This window comes from Seriola dumerili, unplaced genomic scaffold (genome assembly GCF_002260705.1).
Source record: "Seriola dumerili isolate Sdu_G_001 unplaced genomic scaffold, Sdu_1.0 BDQW01000161.1, whole genome shotgun sequence".
NCBI lineage: Eukaryota > Metazoa > Chordata > Actinopteri > Carangiformes > Carangidae > Seriola > Seriola dumerili.
The window spans coordinates 2,001,802-2,017,203 of NW_019174416.1; the positions used below are offsets into that span (position 1 = coordinate 2,001,802).

Below are 15,402 nucleotides of genomic sequence, written 5' to 3' on the forward strand. Positions count from 1 at the left end.
GTTACTGTATTTCTTCTGGCAAACTGAGTTTACATGAACAAATATGGAAATGATTAAGTCACTGCTTCATGGAATAAGTTGCTTGGGCTGAGATTGACCTGTGCTGAAACTGAATATGCAAGCTGTATGAGATCATTTCCTGCCTCGTTTCATGGGTCACTTATGCTCGATGATGCATGCTTGGCTTTCAAGCTAATGTCAGATAAAATGTGAAGTTTCACCACAGAAAAAAAGAAAACTCCCATGATACCGTTATCAAACTTGCACACATCTCCAACATTCTCCAACCACAAGCCTCCAGGCAAGTCACTGGCAGCGAAACACTGAAATATGGACCTAGTGTGTCCCTGTAGATGCTACATTATCTTCTTTCTTTGAAGCTGAAAATCTACTGCTCGTCTCTTTCTGATTCCACTCCTTATAAAAGGCTCTGAATGAACCCAAAATCTTCCACATAAGAAGACACGAGATGATCATTGGTGTTGAACAAAATGAGGCACTAAACCAAACAATAGGCCATATCTCATCACTGTGCAGCTGTCCCCCTCTCTTGACATGAAAGAAACTGTGGATGGCAGCCAAGATACGAATAAATAAAACTGACAATACCTCCTCTCTGAGAAGTGTTTCTGGAAAACAATATTTGCTTGTCTTACAATATAATAACAATAGGAGAGGGAGAGATGAAGAGAGGAGACTGGGGACTCATGGGAAGGGAGTCATGGGTAAAAACAGAGTGGAAGAATGTGAAATGTTTACCATAGCTGGACTCCACAAGGAGATGAGAAAAAGAGGAGGCAAACCGCAGAGAGCAGGAAAAGTATGGCTGCTGTTAAGTAAACACGCTGGCTTATTACCGGTCTATCAAAGTATTACACCACTCCCTACGGGTTAATGGTGAAAGTAGAAAACCATTCTTTCATTAAAAACAGTCATGACTTATGTTTTTTAAATGCACAGTAACAATAATTTCTGCCATTCTCCTGAACAGACCCTGCCGGACAGACAGAGGACACATCTGGATCATGTGTGACAACTGACTAACCCTCATCTTTCCCTCTGCATGACGTCACCTTGCTTGATCTTTATCCGTTCACCACAAAGCCAACAAGACTCTCACTGTCTCCTTTTTAATTCTTCTCCTTTCCTTTTCCTCCTCACTCTCACTCTCCGACCCATGAGTCGACTGCTCTCTCTCCCTCACACTCCTTTTAAGGCATTTAGTAAGTCAAAATATAGTACGTGCCCTATCTGCAGGGGAAAAAAATAAACGCAATATTAGCAGTGTGTCTTGTATGGAAAAAAGGAATTGCTGCTCTTTGCTAGCAAAGAGAGACGGATCATTTTACAATATCTCAACCAGATCCAGTAACTCGTGTTATAATAACCTGCTGCAATATTTAGTAACATTAAACTATATATTACACACAAGATTATAGAGGAAGTTCTACTTTACAAAGCTGTTTATCCTGCTAAGTTCAATATTCTCTGTACTCCACCCACCCTTCCCTCTATTCTTACTCATCTTTCCTCCATTGTTCTCTCTCTATTCTCACCTTTCTCAAGCTATTTAACTCAAACAAAACTAATAAAGTAGCTTAATCATTACTCCTTCAGCGGAACACATTATGTCTCAATATTGATGTCTATACCAATAACTATCTGTCGTCTTCAACATTGATTTAATGTTAGAGCTGTAAATAATATAATAATAATAAATATTTTTATTAGAGAGTTATCTGCCAATCCTTTTTTGTCGATTAATTGATTAATCATTTTAACTGCCAGAAAGCCAAAGGTTGTGTTTTGTCAAACTAACAGTCCAAACCTCAAAGATATTCAGTTTATTTTCATGTATGAGAAAGAAAATCATCCACTGCTCACATTTGAGCAGCCGGCTAATGTTTGGTGGGTTTTTTTTTTTTCTTCAAATATGACTAAAACTATTATTGAGTTATAACCTTGTGGACATCCTGTCTCATATCCAATAAAAATATTTTAAAAAAGGAAAACATGAACTGATAGACCCGCTGGATTTAGTGATGCGAGCAGAGAGGTCCATGCTGAGTGAATGATGGAGGAGACTGGTGTATCATGAACAATATGCAGCAAACATCCAACCAGATCTCTCAAATCTAAGACTATTACATTTAAGCTCTAGCTCTGTTTTGATCAGGAAATTAATATAAATGACCTGCGGCTGTTCTGACTCGAGTGAACAAAGGAGATTTGTCAGAACTTCACAGCTGAATATCTCGGCAGGCAACAACAAAATGAACTAGATGTGACAATAGCTGTGCTACAGCTGTGATCACAACCTCTACACTTATGAGTATCACAGAATCAAAATGAGTCCCACAACAGCAGAAGGCTTCACCTCTATTACTTAGCAAGTCAATACCGTCTCATTTTCTGAAGGCTTTAGACTCTTGAATGATGACATTCCATCTTTCTCTGGGAGGGAAATCTTTTTCCATAATTAGGCTCCTGGTGAAACATTTTGGCTTATAGTCTACAGAGATACTTTACCAGTCAGGAATTTCTGGCAGCAAATGCGTGAGCAGGTATCAGTGCCACCTGTATGAAGGTTATCCAGTGCAAATTAAACTAAGAAAAATAGATTTCCTGGCTCACACCTAACAAGGAAATGTTTTAATCTAAAGAAAGCATTTCTCTAATGTCATTATAAAGCTGAGGCATAATATAAGGCTGCTATGAAAATGGTATTTCATCTGAACAATGGCCAGTGTATCTACCTGACAGTAGTTGGCTTGCAGACTATTCACTGCTGCTCTTTGCTTCTTGAGGATGAAAAGGACATAATATTACAGTAATACTAATCTAGAAAGAATTCAGAGAACATGTAGCTCTGCCAATACCTCACAATCCTCTTTTTACTTTAATAAACAATAATGTTTTAAAGAGAGGCTTTTAACCTGCTTCTATATTTGAACTGGCATCAAAATACATAATGATAGAGGATAATGCTGAATTTTGGAGAATACCTTTGTACAAGGTTTAATTGGGCAAAATTTCATGTGGGTCAGACTCATGACCACCCGGTTTTAGGCATTTAACTCATTAAAAATTGCCATCATATTTTTCAGGATCACTCTGGGTTGATATGTGCACCTGTCTCATGAATGTGGTTCCAATTGCAAAATGCACTGCAGTTTGTTTCAGCTCGACACTGCCAGCAAGACCCTGGCAAACACTTGTGCAAAAACAGCATGTTATAAATAGAAAAACCTAAAAAAAAAAAAAATAGACCTAAATATGTTTTGCACTTCAACAACTCAGTGAAGACTGGATCAAATTTGTATAAGGAGAAATAAAAAAAATGCAGTTTGTAAAAAATTGAAATCTACATGGGAGAAACTGTGCAAGAACTTTGGGCAAGATCAGACCAAGAATCCAAGAAAGATTTTTTCTTTATAAATGACCATATGGCAGCACTATCTGTACCAAAACCTAATTAATTCTTTTTTGGCTCATGGACTAACTCCAGATTCCACTAAAATCTGTTCAGTACTTTTTGAAACACCCTGCAAACTACTGTATTCGACAAAGAGGCAAACAGGTTCAAAAAAATATCCTCCCCGCCAGAAATTATTACTTTTTTGACAGCATTTGCTAGTGGGGTGGTGACTTAAAATTAGTAAAATTAAATTTCAGCCAGGTCCAAATCTAAAACTAATTCAAGCCTCAGGGAGGTAAAATAATTCTTGTGTATGTGATGATAACTTAAATTTATTTTGCAACCATCTGTCATACTGAGACAAAACTCAAGGACATTTTGCTATCTCATTTTTCAGTAAGAATAAAGGAGGATATATGTTTCATGGTGATTTATGCTGCTGAGCAAGATAAAAATGTAGGGTGAGTGATCACGGAGCAGTTTGTTGCATCACGCACTGCCAGGGGACTTACTTGCTGAGGGTGAGGGTGAGGGAGTCTGTTGCTGCTCTGATCTTGTTTTGTGCTTCCACATGGGTCATGTCCTCTGCATTGGTGTCACCAATAGACACCACCCAGTCTCCCACCCCGACACCAGCCTGAGCTGCCTTCCCGCCCGGGGTCAGCTGGAGGAAAAAAAAACACAGGGACAGAGACCAGACAGAAGTTAGAGGAGTACGTGGAGAGGTTTTCATAGGAGACAACAGTGAACACAGTGGAAGAAAAGGTCTTGTAAAGGGGGCAGCTTTGAGGGCCAAAGTGCAACTTCAATAACTATAAAACTCACACAGCTGATGATCATTTAATTGGTTTAATACATAAATATTCTGAACACAACAATGCTGCAGTATTTGTAGTCATCTAGTATCTTCGTCTCTCAGGGGTGGTTCGATGTCATGTTTCAAAAAGAAAATATTTTCAAAACAAGAGCTTAAAAATGACTCTACCATTACCTTTATCTCACACATGTCAGTAGTTCAAAGCAAAACACACAAAATGTCTTGTTCGCTTGACTTTTCTGCACTGTCTGTTGACAGCACCTAATAATCAACTCAGGGAGTCTGTGTGTCTGGGTCTGATGAGCCAGTCCAGATATTTCACTCAACACTACCAGGAACAGGCATTATAGGTCACCATGATGTCATCAGTCATCAACATATAATTTACTGCAGATGTGACTTAAGACTATGAGAGGAACTCCTGAAAGCTGCAGACAGGGACCATATGTTACAAATAGTCATATCATTTACTGGAACAACCAATACACTTTTCCTCCATCCAGACAGGTAAGTCATTGACCGGTTTCACTGATAAAAGCATGACATCATCCTCTCGTGGTGACACGCAGACTGCAGACATATTGAGTCAGAGCAAAGGAGGCTGGAGTCTTGTTACAAACAGGAAGAACTTGCCATAGTCTGTAAGGGTAGTAATGGTTTTGTACATGAGCATATACTGCGCTGCTTGTCCATGTCCTCTAAAACCACTAATATACCCTGTGCCGATGCCAAATCGTGTTTAGTAAGGGCTTAGTCAGCTTGTCCATGTGGCTTAATGAAACTTGAGACTCGTGTCAAATTCTAAGATAACTGGAGTACAAAGTGTTCAGCATCAGATAAGGGAGTGAGTGCCAGGATTTCTGGCAAAAAACCTATTAGGATTACTCTCTGATGTCATGGATCCCTGCAAATGTTAGCTCATCAAAAGCTCAGAGGACTCAGCGGTTCAATCAATAGTTTTCTGCCATGTTCAGCTAAACTATCACACTTGCCGCTTTGATTCTGCACATTAAACATAAACACTTGTGCGAGCAGGGAGGTAATATGCTCTGTAAAATGATGACAGTTCAGGCTGAAAAACTGCTCGGCACCCCACAAAGACAACAAAGTTAGAGCCTGCCTTGATTCAAAACATGGCAAAGCTAAAAATAGGAGGAAATGCATTCCTCAGAGGCAATCCAGGCTACACTTATTTTACAGCCAAGTTCAAACATCACTTTAATTGCCTTTGATTTGTGCTCACTGGAAGCAATTAGAGGGGTTAAGAAAGAAATAATTTCTCCAGTTTCGAAAGAACTTCAAAAGAGTTTTAACAGCTTACACTGGAAAAAAACAACTATGACATGGACACATGTGACATATTCTGAAAAGGGGTACAGCCCGGAATAATGTCACTGAGCTTCACTACAGAGAGCTGCAGTCCTGCCCCCATTTTTACTACTAGATTGGCTAATAAAACTTGAGCACCTCGTCATTTTACGAAAATACAACAATTATTTTGTTAGCTTTAAACAACAACATATCCCTTTTAGCCACAGAAGCACTGCAAAAGCCTCAAGAGAGCTGTAGTTGTTAAATGCTAACACAATAAATGGTCTTTAATTTCTGTAAAAACTAAGGAGATCAAATACTTCTAGCCAGTAAAGTAATAGATAGAAATGCAACATAGAATGTGGGCAGAAAAAAACTGAAGAGAGAATTATTAAAGAAGCCATTTATGAGATTTACAATTAGAAGTAAAAGCTGGTGCAAACTAATCTTGAAGTGGCAGGGGTTGACTTTGTTATTCTATTTTTGATAATAAGAATTAAAGGAAAAATATAAATAAATGAATGGGAGAAAAGTGATATAAAGGTTTCCATACAGAGTACAAGAGGGCACTGAATAGTTTCCTGACTATGAAAATGCTGAAAATCAGTTTGTATGCAGTCATCATATCTAAACCCATTGAACACCTGTAAATGTTTTTACCTGTCAGGTGAATGTAAGGTGAGAAAAAGAGAAAAGAAGAGAGGTTAAGAAGCCATAAAGACCGTAGATTGTATATGTACGTACATGTGTGTCTGTGTGAGTTGAGCCACTGATGGACACAGACACCTGTGCTCCTGGCTCAGGTTCAGAGTGCAGCTGCTCCCTCACTTGAGAAGGCAGCAGTTAAAGTTGCTGTGCTCAGACCTTTGGTTGGAAGGGGGCAGACGGAAACCCTACACCCCCCCAGCAGTTTGTCAATACGGCAAAGGACAGTGGAAAACATGTTCTTGAATGCAACGCACTGCACCGTACACTCACAACAACCAGGGTTCTGACATGATGGTGCAGTCGTGATGTATGATAACATCATGTAGCAGCGATACCACAAAGATGACTTCTTGATACGGTCAGCTCCTCTGATGCACGTACCTAACGAGAAGCAGGCTCATTCTCTCATAAATTATTTTGTGCAAATGTGATCAGAGCTCCCCTCACACCAATGGCATGACGTTTGTACAGCTGAAGGTATTCACAACTACGTGATTAGCTTCGCTGCCTGTTTCAAGTCTTTTTGGCAGAGCGCAGTCAGAGAGCTGTTCTGGTAAGCTATCGTATTTCAAAGAATTAGCCAACCTTTCAAAATGCAGCATCTTGAATTCACTTTTGAAGTGCTCCCCTTGACTGACCCTACAGGTGAGCTGGGGCCTCACACTTGCTCTCAGCTGGCTACTCTTGAGTTTGGTTAAACTAATAGTGCACTAAAGTTTATCTACAGCTGTAGATATACTGGCCATGTAACTCTGCACCAGCTCACTTTTATTCTTTCCATGGCTATTTGGGGGCCGAGAGACAGTCTGTCCTTACATCACTCACGCAGCACAGCTGATGCAAAGCCATAAATATCCCTCTGAGAAATGGAAAACCAAACCTGCAAGTATGTGGTTGCCCGGGAATGACTGCAGTGAAACACCTAGCACTAACTCACCTTAAAACACTGCTGCACTGATCACAACATAAGACATTCACATCAAACTAGACACAGAAGAAATGCCCCCTGCGGCCAATCTATCAGTAAAGTCCTGAATTATTAATTCACCCCTCTAAGAAGGCCTCTCTTCCCAGAGTTCGTTTGAGTGAGAGAGGGAATGTTTAAGAGTATACCAGTGGTAAAGCAGCAGATGGCCTTCGAGTCAGACAAAGTACACGTACACAAATACAAGACATGATGACACATCCAGCTATGCTGGTGGAGAGACGTTCAAAAATGTCCTCACTCGCTTATTGACATGACATCATCTGTAATTTCCTCCGAACATTTGATTTCAGTGGCGTGGCATGTGTTTGTCGATAGAAACCAGATGGTGCTCAGGAGGCTCAGTTATAGTATCATAATGTTTATGGAATCGCAGTGGCATGAGATCTGGGGCAGATATTTGCAGAAATTCCTCTGAAGAGTTGTAGGTCTACCCCAGACTGTGGCACACTCAACTGAAACAGCAAGGAAACAGCCTCATGACAACATCTTGCTTCCTAAATGTTATGCCTTTCCTGTTGAAACAGGATCTTGGTGCAAACATGTGGAGAGAGATATCATTTTACTTAAGAAAACCTTCATCCTCTCAAAAAATAAAAGCAAGACAAAAAGTTGGTACAAAGACGAGTTAGAAAGGGATCAAACTCACATCAACTCAACTGGCTGCCTCAGGATTTTCAAAGGTCAGTTTTCAGAAGAGGAGATGGTCATATGACGAGGGCTTACTAGAAGCGTGTTTAACGTGTGTTTGACCCACTCAAGTGAGATGGCTTTTCAGAGGATGATCCTCTCACAGACACTGCAAGTCTCTAAACTACAACTACTCCTATTCAATTACTTTTTTGTTTTTTTTGGTATTTTTACACATGAAGATCTGTTTACTAGTCATGGTTAGTCCTACTCAGTCTACAAAAACATTTGTATAATGTTACTTTTGAGGAGCTTTGTCAACTCTGAGAAAATAACCTTGATGATGTCATCGGGGGTTATTTTCCAGGGATCTAGTGTTTTAGAGCTCAACATTTACTAGGGGCTAAAAGTGAGGATATCTCAGCCTTTGCTGTTTTAATTCTTACCTTTTTTTCTCCTTTTATCTTGCAAACTCTGCAACTTTATGGAAGTGCAATGCTGAGCTGCAGGAGTACCCCTTTAAATACAATTTAAATGCCAATAACAATAAACTAATAATCCTGATAGAAATATCTGTTCACCAAAGCAAAGCAGCATCCAACCCATAGGCTATTCAAATGAGATAGAGATAGTGCTTAGGAACCAAAGTCTATTGACATGCTTGGCTATGACCTGTATCACTGTCTCAGTTTGACAAGGGTAAAATGACATCCAAGTTAAACAGAGAAAGGTTCTGCTTTTTCTTTACTTTTTCTTTTTATGGTGAAGGGTCAAGTGCACTAACATCTAAAAGAATTAGCTGTTTCCCAAGGAGTGGGATATTGATACAAAAAAGTGTCAAATAAAAGTTATCAACATATTTTTTCAGTTGATAAATGGGTGTATCCATGTTATGCTAGGTCAAAAAGTTATTTTTCCTTTCACAGTGACTTAACAGTTTGTCTTGGCATGGACTCTGTTCCTCTGATCTCACTGGAAAAGTATTCCAGTGAGACTGGGGGAGTCCATCATATGGATGAGAAAAGTGAGTGTGGAAGACATATTAGACACTGAAAGGAGACAAGAGGATTGTCTGTTGGCAGCGACAGGGTGGATACAAGAAAAATCTCAGGAATGCTGAGAAAGCATAGCTTTCCAGGCTCACAGACAGAGGAGGAAGGAAACATGAGCATTCATAGACCATGGAAACCCATTTACTAACATGCGCACACACACACACACACACACACACACACACACACACACACACACACACACACACACACACACACACACACACACAGGAGGTAACAAGTCATAGACCCACAACTTTCCAAATCAATATCAGTCCCCATTTACAGTATATCAAATACAAGGTAAATGATTAAATATGAAGTTATTGATGATGTCACAATCAGCCACAGTAAAACCAAACTCAAATTAACTAAATAACAATGAGCATTAAGTAGATCCAGTCTCAAACAGCACTAATTGTCATCTAATCTTTACAAAAACACTTAAATGCATTGATCTTTCAGGAGTTATCACTTGCAATCTCTCTGCCTTACAGCGTTTTACTGAGGCTTTTGTCCTGTCACTCCACATGTTCTTGATTGTGTAATTGCTTTTAGCTGACTGTCTGGGTTGAGATACTTATCTCATCAGCTACAAGCCAGTAAAGAAAGACTGCCCACTAAATTCATCCAACGGAAGGCCAGTGAGTGCAGGCCTGACTTTTCTCCCTGTTACTAAGGGATACTGTATATCTTTGAGGTTTACATCCCCTTGTTGGGCTGTTTTCATCCTCTGTGACTGTGTGATTCACTGCCCAGTCTTTTATGACAATTGCGAGGAGAGCCAACAGTCCCTGAAAGGTAAAAAGAGAAAACCTGACACATCTTTATAACTCCTGTTCCACAGACTGTGGGAACAAGCCACAAACATATTAGTCACTGACCAGTTGTTAAGGCTCCAATCATAACCAAATTGTTGTTTTGTTTTTTTCAGATTGGGATAAATTATTAATCTTACACCAAACTGCTTGGACTAACCTGGGTCTAACAAAATTTATACAGAGGCGGGTGGAGAAAGGCTTTGCACTGCAGCATATGTAAGCCATATTTCTCTCAGTGAGGAAAATAATCAGCGTACGTAATGTACCTGGATTGCAGAAAAACTGGCCTCCTGCACTGGTTGATTAGCCAAGACAATTCAACTACAACTACTGACTCACCCACTGACTTTCAACCTACAGCACGCCTTGCCCATCTAGACTGAAATTCCTGTAAGTCAACACCTACACTATATCCCACCAAAAATCCCTTTTTTCTTTTGGGCCGAGCGTCCAATGAGGTTTTAACATCTGTTTGTTTTTTTTTTTTTTATGGGTTGAAGAAAACGTTTCTTGTCATGAATCCAAGGGGAACATTGTGTTTCTGACTGTGGTTCCTGCAGGAGAGTAGAGCAGATACAAGACATGTACTGACAAGGCTAGTGATAACTGCTGCCCTCACCACAGGATTACACACACACACCTCAGTGCGATGCTACTTACAACACACTAAAGACGCTGAGAACCAAACTAACCAAAGCAACGTATAATAGTGCATAATTTGTTTGCTGCTTTTCATCTTAATCTTCTAATATAACTATGTGACTTTTTGGTAACAACTAAGAAACAAAGAATAATAAAGCATGTAAAGCACAAGGCTAATAATGCAGTGCTAATCAAGTGTTTTGAATGATTGAGACTATGTGGAGTAATCTTCTGGGGCTAAAACCAAGATTGACCCATATATAAATTACCTTTTAATACCCAATTATCTCTGAAATAGGAAACTGAAAATATTGAACAGAATTGATGAATTAATAAATGTAAATCAGTCTAACATTTATAGATCACACCAGCCTCTAAGGTAGCTATATAACAATGCCAACGGAGAATGAGTGCATAATAAAATGCCAGATCTGTGTGCGCAATAGCTGGCAGCAATGTTGGAATGATTTTATGTGAGCGCATGCGTGTGTGACTGCAAGTGTGAGAACGTGTGTTTGTCAGGCAAAGCAGCATTGCACTTATAAGGCCTGGAAAATGGTTATATAAACTAATGTTGCTGTTGAAGAGAGCAGCTCTTCAACAGCAACATTAGTTTATAGAGTATTTCAAAATTCAATCAGTAAAGAGGTAATGACCTAACATGGAGAGTACACAGCACTACGAAACAAACGACAGCAAGTCCTTGTGATCGTTGAATACAATTAATGCAAAGGTGCTGCATGTAAAGACTGACTGGATACGGGTTGGTATATACACCATGAAATGTGAGTGATATGAAAATGAACACCACAGTGTGCAGACAAAATCCTTTACTATGCATGCCTAACAAATGATGACACACACATGCTCAGGTAGGGCCATTATGTGGTGACCAAGCTTTTACTGAACACAGCCTCTTGTGAATAAACCAAGGCTTTTATATTGAAGCTTGTAAGGACATAAATGATGTTACAGAGTGATCTTTAATGGAAATCTATAATAAGAGTGCAAAAACCACAGTGATCACAGAAGCAGAGAAGTACAAAAGTCGAGCCCAATAACAAACAGTTTCTTACCCTTGACACGGTGAGGGGCATGCTGAAGTCTTTGCCACCCTGCAGCCTGAAGCCCCAAGGCGCTGGGCCACTGAGGGTTACAGAGTATATGTTCATAGCCTTGAGGAAGAGAAAGGAGGAAACAAAGTATTAATTGGGCAAAAAGCCTGGAAAAGGTTTCTGAGGGCAAACATCATTTTTTCATCCCAGCACCCTAGCTGCCGGATGTCTGCATCTGTCTCCAGCACAAACACACACGTTCAGTTTCTGTATGGATTAAATCTTGAAACAATTCTGTTAATAGGAATACATCAAATGTGTTTTTGTTACAATTAACCAATTGCACTCTTTAAATTGCATAACTTTCAAGACAATAAAATACCAGTGGGACACAACGTTCCAGCATTTATCAACACACAAACTAATAGGTTGTCATCCCTTGCATCATACGCTGAGGAGAGTATCTATACAGAGACCGAGTTCAGAGTTTACCAAAGTATACTACCATGCAAATGAGGACCACTGAAAACATCAGCAACATAAATCACCAGGAGGATAAGAACAGCAGGGGCTTTCAGAAATGATCTTCTCTCCTTCAGTGAGTGGGAGTAAGCAATTTATTGTATTCAATTCATAATTAAATCATTAAACTGAATTATAATCAAACACAGGCCCACTTTCCAACAACATACAAACTTGCCTCGATATTTTTTAATATTTTACATAATTACTGCAGCTGTCAAACCACGAAAACAGTGTGATACAATTTCATCAGAACTTCTTATTGACCGTGAAGACATGGCACTAAATGACCGGGTAATTTTAAGAACCAAAGGCAATTTGAGACACAGGGCTATGTTGCTCTTACTTGCGAGTTACAGCTGTACCACTGACCTCTGTACCTGCACCTCTAGTTCTGGCCCTCGCTCCTCCCCCCTCAACCCTACCAGGTGTCTTTGCTCTTCATGACACACAGCTAGCTATCGAGGATGCCACCACGCAAACCTACCTTGTCCTCAAGGGCCAGCCTCTAGCCCAAACCTGGGAGAAAGCTAGAGAGTCAGTAAGCTAGGGCAAGCAGATTCTCTCTCTGTTGGCAAACCCTACTCCCCCCCCCACCCACCCCCCTCCCCCTCAACGCTGTCTGCGACACAGGCAAGCCCTAGCCTCTCCTCACTCCTCAGAGGCTATATAAGGAATGTAAAACTACACCAAACTATTTCAGCCCAACACCCACATGAGTCACAGAGAGAGAGAAGGGGGGGGGGGGGGGGTTTGAGGAGAACGGAGAGGTAATATCAACTACCCCTATATTCTGGCAAAAGCCTTCTACGTAAAAGTCAATGGATTTTTTTTTTTTTTTTTTTTTTTTAAAAAGGGCACTTGAGAAGCAGCAGACAGCCACAACTTAAGTAAAGCTTATGGAACTCTACATTCCTTTTGGAGGGCATGAAACATAGGACAACCAAACCAGCAATTATATTATATTAACATCAAGTCCTCAGAGCAACAGAGGCGCTCACTTACAGGGAAAATGTAAAGTGAAACAGGGGTGTAGTTATAACTATATATATATTTTAATACCACAATGGTTCTTGTCTAAAATGCTATAAAGCAACCTGCCCAGCAACCCAATTATTCTCATCCATAAAACCTGCAAATCTGATCATTTAATGGAATTCTGTCAAAATATATTCACTTCTTTTCATTTTGTATTGTCAATGCACTTTTGTCATACTTTCTTGATTATATAAACAACAGTCTTAATTACCCAAACTTTAATTTACTGTCACTTTTCTGGCATTATACCTCCTGTAGAGAAGCCCAGGAGACAAGAAAATCAATTATTAGACAGACTGGCTGAGACAGTAAATGGAAAAACCCATAGAAGCAACAGGTAATGGATTAGGTTAGATTTCACTTGTGATAATACTTCGTGGTAATATTAGTTGTTTTAAACAGATTATAATAAGACAGTGGAAGTAACAGCATGAATCTGGACGCATTTCAGTTAATTAAAAATACCACCATCTAAATTACCTCGGCGGGGAAACCATTAGATTAAGCCAACAAATATGATAGTTATGTTTGTACTCGTTCAAGTGACGTTACCCCTGTTTATGGTCTTGCTATTTATAATCTCATCTGGTGTCACTAAAGTGTTTCTATAGAAACTTGTGAGTGCTGAATACTATCCTAAAATGCACGGAATTACATGCTTGTTTGTTTTTTTTGGCAAACTGGCCACACGATTATGAGTTTATATAGCTTAGTTTTAAATAATTTCAATGAGACCAAGACAATAATTTGCAACAAGTAATTAAAGGCTGCACTGTGAACACTTAAGACTGGTAATACCACTGCAGCGCAGACCTTGAAATTTTTTACACTCACAATAGAGGAGGAAGCAGCAGAATGGGACAAGAAAAGAAACTCTCGGCTTTAACAAAGTAGTTTGCAACGCTTCAGACCGATAGTGGTTCAGAGCAGCCAGCCAAAACCATAATCTGCACAGTTTGGAGCACAACACAGCCCATTCAATAACTCACACTGTGGAAAAGAAGTCGGCTTTAAAAAAAAAAAAAAAAAAAAAAAAGTTACACCACACACAAAGGAGTGCATTCAGATGTTTGAACGGATGAATTAGCTTACCTCTTGTTCCTCCATGTTTTCGCCAGACATCACGAGTCAGTCTACCGGATAAAAAAGTCACTCGGTAAGCAGGCTAACTTTCGGACTTCCTTAAAGTGAACGTCAGGAAGCCACCGTGGATCCCCTTGGTGAGCAGCGGGATCATTCCCTCACATTCTTTTTAGCAGGACTCGGCTGAAACGTCAGAAGTCACATGGGCCGCTGCTTCATTTCATACTCCGGCTGTAAACCAGAGGAGGCCGAGCTCTAGTGTTCATCCGTGTCAGTCAAAATTACTCTAATGCCGTTTAAAAACAAATAGCAACAACAAAAAATGATGTTTTCTTACTTTTGAACAAGTCGGCAACACACAACGGCACAAAATAAAATAATAAATATTGTACAACAATAAATGGGCTTTTTAAGATAACTCATGTCCTAATACTGATTATTAAGTGGACACAGGTGTGTGTTAGGCGAGTGATCAGGGAAATCAGAGATAAGACACATTTTCTAACTTTACCTGTACACTAGGGGTAAACAATCCAATATGGTAATGAGAGCAAAGGCAAAACAATAGGGCTCCAGCAGCATATTGCTGTACACTATCTCAACCACTCAGTGTGCTCCCAGGAGCATCTTGGCCTTCACCTTGGGTCTGCTGTGGTAGACCCCTGCCTATCTGCAAGACTTTTATTTGTACTTGGGTATTTTTACTGTGTCTTATTGCTACTTTACCTTTAGATAAAGGTCTAAAGGTCTGAGTACTGTTGGTATATAGGTTATAGATACTGATGTTCTGCCCTTCTCTATGTCTCTATCATATTGGAACTATACCCTAATGTCACTGACAAAATTGGCACACATTATGTTGGACCAGAGACAACAACATGCCCAATCCTAATATAGTAATCCTAAAATGAGTAGGAGTTAGGAAGAAAACCTTATGGTGTTGATATACAATATGTGGTATTCTAACAAGTAAAACCGATTCTTACTTTCTTCTCTCAGGAAAATAGCACAACAATATTTATTTATTTATTTATTTATTTATTTATTTATTTATTTATTTTAGGCAAGTATTTATGATCTTTAAAACATATTACCAGAACATACCAGTTCTTAAATTGTTTAGTGAGCTGTATTACACGAATGAAATGTGCTACATAGATTATATTAGTAGTAGTAGCAGTAGAGCTAAGTACAAGGTAAAGTTTAATACATCACTTTGAGATGCAGCTGTAGTTTGACTTCTGATCAAACACAGCTCAAGGCCTCCTGACAAAAGATATGCAGCAGAAGACCAGCAGATGGAGACACACTGCAACAAAA

The 15,402-nt window shown here is 39.6% G+C and overlaps 1 protein-coding gene across 5 annotated transcripts in view; it reads right to left on the reverse strand.

The window, feature by feature from the left end:
* The window catches only part of pdlim7 (PDZ and LIM domain 7), a 32,647-nt gene extending 18,370 nt beyond the window's left edge, over window positions 1-14,277 (reverse strand). For 4 of the 5 annotated variants that reach the window (XM_022752052.1, XM_022752051.1, XM_022752049.1 and 1 more), the window contains exons 1-3: window positions 14,092-14,277; window positions 11,461-11,559; window positions 3,931-4,082 (exon numbers count right to left, since the gene is read on the reverse strand). In XM_022752052.1, coding sequence (XP_022607773.1) covers window positions 3,931-4,082; window positions 11,461-11,559; window positions 14,092-14,121 — 281 coding nt within the window. In that variant the 5' untranslated portion in view covers window positions 14,122-14,277. Of the gene's footprint in view, window positions 1-3,930; window positions 4,083-11,460; window positions 11,560-12,448; window positions 12,545-14,091 lie in introns of those variants that run through there. The other variant, XM_022752050.1, reaches the window with a different exon arrangement.
* Window positions 14,278-15,402: the final 1,125 nt, after the last annotated feature.